Source organism: Hemitrygon akajei, chromosome 2 (genome assembly GCF_048418815.1).
Source record: "Hemitrygon akajei chromosome 2, sHemAka1.3, whole genome shotgun sequence".
Classification (NCBI taxonomy): Eukaryota; Metazoa; Chordata; class Chondrichthyes; order Myliobatiformes; family Dasyatidae; genus Hemitrygon; species Hemitrygon akajei.
In genome coordinates, this window is record NC_133125.1 from 175,647,738 (window position 1) to 175,659,753 (window position 12,016).

The window sequence follows — 12,016 nt, forward strand, 5'->3', positions numbered from 1 at the left end:
ACTTTTACATCCCTTTGCGTGTGCTCCTCTCCCTCACTGTAGAGTTTTATGTTCCTTTGTTCATGTTCCACCTCCCTAATAACTTCATTCATTACAAACCCAGTGACCTCATCTACAACGTACCCCACGAGAACTCTGACCCTTTGTTTTACCGACCCCCTCCATCCTCCGTGTAATTTAAAACCAACCTGTTTTCAATCTTTCCCAGTTCTAACATCCTCAACCTGAAACATTCATTCTGTTTCTCTTTCCACATTTCTGCCTGAACATCTGAGTGTTTCTAGCATTTTCTGTAGCATGGTAGCGTATTAGTTAGCACCACGCTTTATGGTACCAGCAACCCAGGTTCAATTCCCACCACTGTCTGTAAGGAGTTCGTACACACTCCCTGTGACTTTGTGGGTTTCCTCAGATGCTCCACTGTCCTCCCACAGTCCAAAGGCTAATCAGACATTGTAAATTATCCCATAGTTAGACTGACCCGATTAAAGAATTATCACCAACAGCAAAACAGAAGTGGTTTATTTAATCAGTAATGGCACAGAAAGAAGCATCAGGCAACATGTTTAAAATACAAATGTGCACATGTACATACAGTATAGGATTAAAATATCCCAAAATCACCCTCCAATACAACATTCAAACTCATAGAGTTTTATTGCAGTTTCACTGCTCACTGTACAGAAATGGGAGGGATTTTCTGAGGAAATGCTGTACCTGGTATTGGTACTGGGGAAAATCACAATCTTTATGGGATTTCTGATGACAGCATTAGTGTAACAGCCAGAGCAGTTTTAATACTTGTACAAAATGGAAAGGATTTCTGGGCTTGGATTCACTGGTTTAGTCTGATACAACAACACAACGGTGGGGTGGAGTCTACACACTGTCCTCAGTTTGACTGACAGCAGACAATCTGGGCAGGAAAATGACAAAGTTGATGTAGATCCCACAATGATTGCAAATGGGATCGGTGTAGATGGGGAACAAGGTCAGCATGGACTTGGTGGGCCGAAGGGCCTGTTTCTGTGCTGTGTGACTCTGTGACCCTTCTCAGGATGGCCCAGGAGTAATAGTTGGATGTTTGTAGATTGATGAAGAAAATGCTCATCACTGATGTGTCACTCCGAGTCGGATGATGTCGGCCTCATTATTATACTCAGGGTTAACGATCCGTGTATGAATGGGGATTATTGTCCTGAAACTGTAGCTGGGTGATTTCATTGCACAGATTCCAGTAAACAGGTGAACAGAGGAACTCCAGTTCCAACTGACTCCTGCGAGGGTACAAAGGGTAACTCCTGTAACACCGACGTGATGGAAGAGCAATGCCATGGCCGAGAGTGAAAATGGTGACATCGGGATGTTCAGTTTGATCTCTCTCAGCTGCCAGCACTTCACCTCTCTGCTACGACAGGGGAAGTCAGCCTCGATGGCACAAACAAATACAAGCAATAGGAAGTGCTGCTGCTTCACAAACAGATTGGAAATGATGGGAAAGGAGAGGGACTCAGAGAGACCTTGTCATTCTGGTGGGGAACATTAACCACAAGAGGTGCTTGTTGTACAAGGGGGCCTTGGTGACCCTCCAGGGCTCCAGCCAGGCAGCAGCAAGGAGTAAAGTGTGAGATGTGGTAGAGATCAGCAATGAATGATCCCGAGGCGAGGAATCTGAGAGGCAGTGATCTTGTCACAAAACAACAAATTTCATCTCATAACACAGTGACAATAAACCTGATTGTGGTTGTCTTCATCAGGCAAAGCAGTTCAGCTGTGTGTGGGAGCCTGCATTTGATGTCCCAGATTGCAGTCAGGACTGTCTTCTGAAGCACATATTATGTAGTTATTGCTCCTTCCAGAGATCTAAATCAGAGACAAACCCATAAGGTCTTGTGGACCGAGCCCCTCTGGGCTCCTCTTTCATCGTTCCTTAAAATGATTCCGGTGCCAATGAGAATTTTGCCGGATTATCAAGGATTGAATTTCTCACCGGAAGCTGAGAGCTGAAATGAGTGCAGTGTTGTTCTCACTCAGGGTGAGACAAGTTACAGCTGCAGAGCACCATGTTCCCCACTGTTGGAGGGAAGGATTTTCCAGGCTCCAGTCTACAGCAGGGACACAGAACCTGCCCTCACAGTCACCTCTGGAACTGAAGGCTGCCGTGTCCCTTCTAACTGACCGGATGATTTTCAGCTTCAGCTTCGTGACCTGGGCTGAGAGTTTGTAATTCCTGCATTTCTCCACGATCCTAAAATGGACAGAATGTGTTTGTTATACATGATGACAAATCTTCACTTTGTTCACTGAGATAAAGATGGGACAGAGTGACGGGCAGAGTCGGGGGAGGGGTGAGGGACAGGACAGGGGAGGGGAGTGGGACGAGGGAGAGGCAGAGGTGACTAATTGGACATAACTGATGTTACAAAGGGCTCAGACAGAGACAACCACTTTCTGCAGAACCAGACACAGACTGGGAGAAATGGTAAATATCCATAATAGTGTCCGAACAAGAATGTAATGAAATACTAAGGGATACTGTCCATTAAATTAAATTTAACCAGATATTATCAACAGTAACAGAGATCATGATTCCCACTAACTCATGTGTCAATAAATGAGAGAGTGGCGTTATAAATACAGCAGGAAGATTCCAATGAGTTTATACATGTGTGAATTGAGAGAGGGAGAAATAACAGTGAATTTACAAACTATTTAAACACAAGAAAACTGCAGGAATTTATATGAACAAAATACCTGTTCTATTTCAGCACGGCTGTTCTCATTAGTTCCTTTGTTTCTGCCTGTAAAGAAAGAAATAATCCCTTATAAATTCTAGATGAATTACATACATTGTTGAAGATTACTGTATCTGTTGCTATTTTAGCCGACCATTTATTCACAGCTGAGTCACAGATTTGTCCAGCACAGAAACAGGCCCTTTGGCCCATCGCATTATGCTGTGCATTTTGCCCATCGACACCAATCCCATTTGTCCACATGAGGTCCATACCCTTCTAAACCATGTCTATTTAAATGCCTTTCTAAATCCTTCTTGTAATATTAAACATAACATGTCCTCCTCCAACAGTGTGTTCCAGATGTCAATTGTTCTCTGTTTTAAAAACTAATCCCACATATCTCCTTCAAATCTCCTTCCTATCAACTTAAACCCAAAAGTTGATTTTGATACCCCTGCCATTCCATGGGAAATGATTTTCACTCTCTACCCCATCTATGCCTTTCACAACCTTGTATACTTATAAAGTTCACTCCTCAGCTGCCTTCACTCCAGGGAAACCAAGCCCAGCCGATGCAATCTCTCCCCAGAACCAAACTCCTCCAATCCAGCAACATCCTGGCGAATCTCCTCTGCACTCTCTCCAGTGCAACCACATCCTTCCTGTAGTGTTGTGACCGGAACTACACACAGTACTCCCAGTGTGGCCTATCCAGTGTTTTGTAAAGTTGCAATGTAGAATCATAGAGAATACAGCACGGGTACAGGCCCTTCAGCCCAACCAGTCCATGCTGACCACATTGTTCTCCCAGCTCGTAACAATTTACTGTATTTGTCCCATATCCCTCCAAGCACTGTCCCTGAATGTATCGATCCAAGTATTTCCCACATGGAAAGATTGTACTTCCCACAACCAGTTCCTCTGGCAGTTCATTCCATCTACTCACCAACCTCTGTGTGAAAAAGTTGCTCCTCAGATCCCTGTTAAATCTTTCCCCTCTCACCCGAAATCTCTGTCCCCCCCCCCCCCCCAGTTTTGGGCTCCCCTCCCTGGGGAAGGCTGATTCCATCCACCTTATCCATGTTTCTCATTATTTTAAACATTTCTACAAGGCCTCATTCCCCCATGTTCCGATCCATAAAGATTTAGCCCGGCCAACCTCTCCCTATAACTCTAGTCTTAGCAATATCCTCATAAATCTTTTGTGTACTTGTTTTAGTTTAATTACATCTTTCCTATAACAGGCTGAACAAAACTGTACACAGTACTCCAAGTGTGGCCTTACCAATGACTTATACAACTGCAGCATAATGTCCCAACTCCTCTACTCAATGTCCTGACTGAAGATGGTCAGCATGCTAAATGCCCTTTTCACCACCCTGTCTACCTGTGACACCACTTTCAGTGAACGATGTACTTGTACTCCGAGGTGTCTCTGTTCCATTACACTCCCTGGTGCCCGACCATTCAGAGTACCAGTCACAAACCAGTTTGATTTTCCAAAATGCGTCCAAAACCTTATACTTATCTGTATTGAAATCTGTTTGCTACAGCTCGGCTGTCTTCCCTCAATGATCAGGATCACTGTGTAATCTACAATAACCTTCTTCACGATCATCAACATCTCCTCATTATGTGTCATCTGCATATTTGCTGACCAAGCCTTGTGTATTCACATCCAAATCATTCTATAAATAACAAGTAACAAGGGTCCCAACACTGACCCATAGAGCACACCACTAATCACTGGTCTCCATTCCCAGAAACAACGTTTGAACATCCTCTGATTCCTCCCTCAACACCAGCTCCTTAGCAACGAAAGTCCAGTAGCATCTCTACTTTCTGCGGAGGCTGAGGGAAGTCCATCTCCCACCCCCCATCCTCATCAAATTCTACAGGGGTTGTATTGAGAGCATCCTGAGCAGCTGCATCACTGCCTGGTTCAGAAATTTCACCATCTCGGATCGCAAGACCCTGCAGTGGATAGTGAGGTCAGCTGAGAAGATCATCGGGGTCTCTCTTCCTGCTATTACGGACATTTACACTACACACTGCATCCACAAAGCAAGCAGTATTATGAAGGACCCCACGCACCCCTCATACAAACTCTTCTCCCTCCTGATATCTGGGAAAAGGCACTGAAGCATTCGGGCTCTCACAACCAGACTACGTAACAGTTTCCTCCCCCAAGCTGTCAGACTCCTCAATACCCAGAGCCTGGACTGACACCAACTTACTGCCCTCTACTGTGCCTATTGTCTTGTTTATTATTTATTGTAATGTCTGCACTGTTTTGTGCACTTTATGCAGTCCTGGGTAGGTCTGCAGTCTAGTGTGGTTTTTTTTCTGTGTTGTTTTCATATAGTTCAGTGTGGTTTTTGTACTGTTTCATGTAGCACCATGGTCCTGAAAAACATTGTCTCGTTTTTACTGTGTACTGTACCAGCAGTTATGATCAAAATGACAATAAAAAGTGACTTGACGATTTTGAATTCACACAAATCACTCTCCCTGGATTCCATGGGACCTAAACTGCAATGTGGCACCTTGAACACTTTGCAAAGGTCAAAGTAGACAACATCTACTGCCCGACTCTCATCTACATTTTTAGTTGCTTCTTCAAGTAATTCCCTGGCTTCTCCTTGTTACTCTTCTTAAACAACTGAATGACAGTAGCCACTTTCCAAACTTCGGCAATTTCACCTGTGGTTAAAAATGAAGCAACTATCTCTTGAACGGCCTCCACAATTTATTCTCTAGCCTCCCATACAGTCTGATGATATACACAGTCAAGCCCTGAGAATTTATCCACATAAAACTGCACATTATCCAATTCAATCCCCTGTTTGATCCTGCCCAATTCCCACAAAATTAGCCCAGCTGTGTTTTGGACCCTAACTTGGGGACCTATGCTTGCTTTTCCATCACCATCTTAAAACTACTAGAACTTCGGTCACCAGAGCCAAAGTGCCCCCTGACTGCCACCTCAGTTACTTTCCCTGCCTCATTTTCCAAGAGGAGGTCTAGTACTACACCCTCTGTCTAGGTGTCTCTACTCAGGAAACTTTTCAAAGATGAGAGATTGCTCAATGTCATTTCGTATTCACAAGTGTAAGGAGGACAAAATAATTGCTACTCTGGATCCAATGCAGCACCAAAAAATACAGAAGATGAAGATCACATTATTAATAATAAAAATCACAAAATAGACATAAATGCACAAAGCAGATTATATACATAGATTGATTGCATGTTCATAAAGTGACACTGGGTTGTACATAATGCCAGTGATGGGAAATAATAAAGTAGTGGTGGAGTTAGCGGGTGGAGGTGTTGGTCAGCTTGGGGAAAGTAACTGTTTTTGAGTCTGGTGGTCCTGGTGTGGATGCTACGTAAACACGAGAGAGTCTGCAGATGCTGAAAGTCCAAAACGACACACACGCAATGCTGGAGGAACTCAGTTGGTCAGGCAGCATCTTTGGAAATGAATAAACAGTCAACGTTTTGGGCTTAGAGCCTCCTTCAGGAATGAGAAAGAAGGGGGAAGATGCCAGAATAAGAAGGTGGGGGGAGGGGCAAGCTGGAAGTTGACAGGTGAAGCCAGGTGGGTAGGAAAGGGTTGGAGAAGAAGTAATCCGATAGGAGAGGAGAATGGACCACAGGAGAAAGGGAAGGAGGAGGGGAAATGGGGGAAAGAGGATGGAGAGGGAAAAAAATTACCAAAGGAGAAATTGATATTCCTGCCATCGGGTTGGAGGCTCCCCTGACGGAATAAAACGTGTTGCTCCTCCACCCTGAGGGTGGCCTCACCTTGGCACAAGAGGAGGCCATGGACTGACATGTCGGATTGGAAATAGGAATGAAAATTAAAATGTTTGGCCACTGGGAATTTCCGCTTTAGGTCAATGGAGCAGAGGTGCTCAACGAAGGGATCCCCCAATTTACAACTGTCTCACTGATGTACAGGAGCCTTCATTGGGAGCACAGGACACAAAAGACAACCTCAACAGATTTGCAGGTGAATTGTTGCCTCACTGGAAAAAATGGAGGTGAGGGGAGGAGGTGAATGGGCAGGTGTGGCTCTTAGGCTGCTTGCAGGGTTAAGTGCCTGGAAGGGGATGAGTGGGGAGGGACGATTTTATATCTGGGTAGCCTCCAACCTTATGGCATGAATATCAATTTCTTTTTCTGGTAATTTTTCCCTGCCCTTCATTCTTCACTCTGGCCTTTTACCCTCTCACCTGCCTATCACTTCTCCCTGGGTCCCCTCTAACTTCCCTTTCTCCTATGGTCCACTTTCCTCTACTATAAGGTTCCTTCTTCTCTCATCCTTTATCATTTCCACTGACTCAGCTTCAATTATCAACTTCGAGCTAGCCTCTGTCCCGTCCTCCTCCCCCAAATTTGTTATTCTAGCATCTTCTTCTTCTCAACCCAGAAGAAGTCCCTTAGCCCGAAACATTCACTTCCATAGTTGTTACTGACCTGCTGAGTTCCTCTAGCATTTTGTGTGTTTTGCTGTGAAGGCTAAGCTGCCTCCTCTCTGATGGGAGTTGGACAAACAGTCCATCAACAGGGTGTGTGAGATCCTTCATGATGTTACTGATCCTTTTCCCACACCGTACTCTACAAACGATATGTCATTGATGACAGGTAGGCTGGTGCCAGTGGTCTTATCACAGTTGGAAAGAAGCTGTTCCCAAATCTGGCCGTACAAATCTTCATGCTCCTGAACCTTCTCCCGGAGGGAAGTGGGACAAAAAGTGTGTTGGCTGGGTGGGTCTTGTTCTTGATATTCCTGGCAGCACTGCTCCAACAGCGTGTGGTGTAAAGTGAGTCCAAGGATGGAAGATTGGTTTGTGTGATGTGCTGGGCTATGTTCACGATCTTCTGTAGTTTCTTCCGGTCTTGGACAGGACAACTTCCATACCAGGTTGTGATGCACCCTAGAAGAATGCTTTCTACGGTGCACCTATAAAAATTAGTGAGGGTTTTAGGGGACAGGCCAAATTTCTTCAGCTTTCTCAGGAAGTAAAGGCCTTCTTGGCAGTGGACTCTGCTTGGTTAGATCAAGTCAGGTCATTTGTGATATTCACCCCGAGGAACTTAAAGCTTTTGACCTGTTCCACCTGCGCACCACTGATGTAGATAGGGTTGTGCGGTCCGCTACTCCTTCTGAAGTCAACAACCAATTCCTTTGTCTTACTGACGTTGAGGGATAGGTTATTGTCTTCACACCAAGCCACCAGGTTCTTAATTTCCTCCCTGTACTCAGACTCATCATTACCCGAGATACGGCCTACAATCATGGTGTCATCAGCAAACTTATATATTGAGTTCGATGGAAACTTGGCTACACAATCATGGGTGTACAGTGAGCACAGCAGGGGGCTGAGTACACAGCCTAGTGGGACACCGGTGCTCAGAGTGATTGTAGAGGAGAGCTTGTCCCCTATTTTTACAGCCTGGGTCCTGTCTGTGAGGAAGTTGAAGATCCAGCTACAGATCTGAGTGCTAAGACCCAGGTTCCGGAGCTTAGGAACCAGTTTATTTGGAATGATGGTATTAAAGGCAGAGCTGTAGTCAACGAAAAGGAGCCTTACATATGCGTCTTTATTCTCCAGGTGTTCTAAGGAGGAATGTAGTGCCAGAGAGATGGCATCTGCCGTTAACCTGTTGCTCCATTAGGTGAATTGCAAAGCGTCGAGGTTGACGGGTAGGTTATGGTTGATGTGTGCCATAACCAATCGCTCAAAGCAATTGAAGTTAGAGCCACAGGTCGGTAGTCATTCAGGCATGCTACCTTGCTTTTCTTCGGCACCGGGATTATCGTTACTTACTCTCACCTAGTCCCACCGACCTGCACTCAGCCCATAACCCTCCATTCCTTTCCTGTCCTTATAACACTCCAATTTTACTTTAAATGACAATACCGAACCTGCCTCTACCACTTCTACTGGAAGCTCGTTCCACACAGCTACCACTCTCTGAGTAAAGAAATTCTCCCCCGTGTTACCCTTAAACTTTTGCCCCCTAACTCTCAACTCATGTCCTCTTGTTTGAATCTCCCCTACTCTCAATGGAAAAAGCCTATCCACGTCAACTCTATCTATCCCCCTCATAATTTTAAATACCTGTATCAAGTCCCCCCTCAACCTTCTACGCTCCAAAGAATAAAGACCTAACTTGTGAAACCTTTCTCTGTAACTTAGGTGCTGAACCCCAGTAACATTCTAGTAAATCTCCTTTGTACTCTCTCTATTTTTTTGATATCTTTCCTATAATTCGGTGACCAGAACTGTACACAATACTCCAAATTCGGCCTTACAAATGCCTTGTACAATTTTAACATTATATCCCAACTCCTATACTCAATGCTCTGATTTATAAAGGCCAGCATACCAAAAGCTTTCTTCACAACCCTATCCACATGAGATTCCACCTTCAGGGAACTATGCACCATTATTCCTAGATCACTCTGTTCTACTGCATTCTTCAATGCCCTACCATTTACCATGTATGCCCTATTTTGATTAGTCCTGCCAAAATGTAGCACCTCACACTGATCAGCATTAAACTCCATCTGCCTTCTTTCAGCCCACTCTTCTAACTGGCCTAAATCTCTCTTGCAGGCTTTGAAAACCTACTTTATTATCCACAACGCCACCTATCTTAGTATCATCTGCAAACTTACTAATCCAATTTACTATCCCATCATCCAGATCATTAATGTATATGACAAACAACATTGGACCCAGTACAGATCCCTGAGGCACACCACTAGTCACAGGCCTCCAACCTAACAAACAGTTATCCACCATTACTCTCTGGCATTTCCCATCCAGCCACTGTTGAATCCATTTTACAACTTCAATATTAATACCTAACAATTGAAACTTCCTAACTAACCTTCCATGTAGAACCTTGTCAAAGACCTTACTGAAGTCCATATATACAACATCCACTGCTTTACCCTTGTCATCTTTCCTAGTAACCTCTACAAAAAATTCAATAAGATTTGTCAAATAGGACCTTCTGCGCACAAATCCATGTTGACTGTTTCTAATCAGACCCTGTCTATCCAGGTAATTATATATACCATCTCTTAGAATACTTCCCATTAATTTACGCACCACTGACATCAAACTTACAGGCCTATAATTGCTAGGTTTACTTTTAGAATCATTTTTAAACAATGGAACCACATGAGCAATACGCCAATTCTCCGGCACCATCCCCATTTCTAATGACATTTGAAATATTTCTGTCAGAGCCCCTGCTATTTCTACACTAACATCCCTCAAGGTCCTAGGGAATATCCTGTCAGGACCTGGAGATTTATCCACTTTTATATTCCTTAAAAGCACCAGTACTTCCTCCTCTTTAATGGTCATAGTTTCCATAACTACCCTTCTTGTTTCCCTTACCTTATACAATTCAATATCCTTCTCCTTAGTGAATACTGAAGAAAAGAAATTGTTCAAAAAGTTGTTACTTTATTAATTTAAATTAGTTATTATTAATAATAAAAATCACAAAATAAACAAATATACAAAACATCTTATATACATAGATTGATTGCATGTTCCTAAAGTGGCACTGGGCTGTACATAATATCAGTGACGGGAAATAATAAAGTAGTGGTGGAGTTGGCAGGTGAAGGTGTTGATCAGTCTCAGTGCTTGGGGAAAGTAACTGTTTTTGAGTCTGGTGGTCCTGGCGTGGATGCTACGTAAACACGAGAGAGTCTGCAGATGCTGAAAGTCCAAAACGACACACACACAATGCTGGAGGAACTCAGTGGGTCAGGCAGCATCTTTGGAAATGAATAAACAGTTGACATTTTGGTCTGACAGCCTCCTTCAGGACTGAGAAAGAAGGGGGAAGATGCCAGAATAAAAAGGTGGGGGGAGGGGAAGGAGGCAAGCTGGAAGTTGACAGGTGAAGCCAGGTGGGCAGGAAAGGTAAAGGGCTGGAGAAGAATAATCTGATAGGAGAGGAGAATGGACCACAGGAGAAAGGGAAAGAGGAGGGGTAATGGGGGGAAGTGATAGGCATGTGAGAAGACGTAAAAGGTCAGAGTGGGGAATAGATGAAGAAGGGAGGGGGAAGGATATATTACCAGAAGAAGAAATTGATATTCATTCCGAAGTGCTACACTTCATCTGTGAATCTGCTGGGGTGTTCTATTGGGTCCGGTGTTCTCAATGTGGCCTCTGGTACATCAGTGAGACCCGTTGTAAATTGGGAGATCCCTTCGTTGAGCACCTCTGCTCCACCCAACTAAAGCGGAAATTCCCAGTGGCCAAACATTATTCTCATTCCCATTTCCAATCTGACGTGTCAGTCCATGGCCACCGGACACAATAAACAATCCCAGCGGATTGGCAGGTGAAGTGTTGCCTCACTGGAGGGACTGGAGGTGAGGGAGGAGGTGAATGGGCAGGTGTAGTGTTGCCTCACTGGAAGGAATGGAGGTGAGGGAGGAGGTGAATGGGCAGGTGTAGTGTTGCCTCACTGGAGGGAATGGAGGTGCGGGAGGAAGTGAATGGGCAGGTGAAGTGTTGCCTCACTGGAAGGAATGGAGATGAGGGAGGAGGTGAATGGGCAGGTGTAGTGTTGCCTCACTGGAGGGAATGGAGGTGAGGGAGGAGGTGGATGGACAGGTGTAGTGTTGCCTCACTGGAGGGAATGGAGGTGAGGGAGGAGGTGAATGGGCAGGTGTAGTGTTGCCTCACTGGGAGGAATGGAGGTGCGGGAGGAAGTGAATGGGCAGGTGTAGTGTGGCCTCACTGGAAGGAATGGAGGTGAGGGAGGAGGTGAATGGGCAGGTGTAGTGTTGCCTCTCTGCAGGGAATGGAGGTGAGGGAGGAGGTGGATGGACAGGTGTAGTGTTGCCTCACTGGAAGGAATGGAGGTGAGGGAGGAGGTGAATGGGCAGGTGTAGTGTTGCCTCACTGGAAGGAATGGAGGTGAAGGAGGAGGTGAATGGACAGGTGTAGTGTTGCCTCACCGGAAGGAATGGAGGTGAAGGAGGAGGTGAATGGGCAGGTGTAGTGTTGCCTCACTGGAAGGAATGGAGGTGAGGGAGGAGGTGAATGGGCAGGTGTAGTGTTGCCTCACTGGAAGGAATGGAGGTGAGGGAGGAGGTGAATGGGGAGGTGTAGTGTTGCCTCACTGGAAGGAATGGAGGTGAGGGAGGAGTGAATGGGCAGGTGTAGTGTTACCTCACTGGAAGGAATGGAGCTGAGGGAGGAGGTGAATGGGCAGGTGTAGTG

The 12,016-nt window shown here is 45.1% G+C and overlaps 1 protein-coding gene across 1 annotated transcript in view; it reads right to left on the reverse strand.

Annotated features, from left to right (window-relative positions):
* Positions 1–507: 507 nt before the first annotated feature.
* Positions 508–12,016, reverse strand: part of LOC140718718 (uncharacterized) — a 145,523-nt gene continuing 134,014 nt past the window's right edge. The window contains exons 17-18 of the mRNA XM_073032815.1: positions 2,755–2,801; positions 508–2,248 (exon numbers count right to left, since the gene is read on the reverse strand). Coding sequence (XP_072888916.1) covers positions 2,171–2,248; positions 2,755–2,801 — 125 coding nt within the window. The 3' untranslated portion in view covers positions 508–2,170. The remainder of the gene's footprint in view (positions 2,249–2,754; positions 2,802–12,016) is intronic.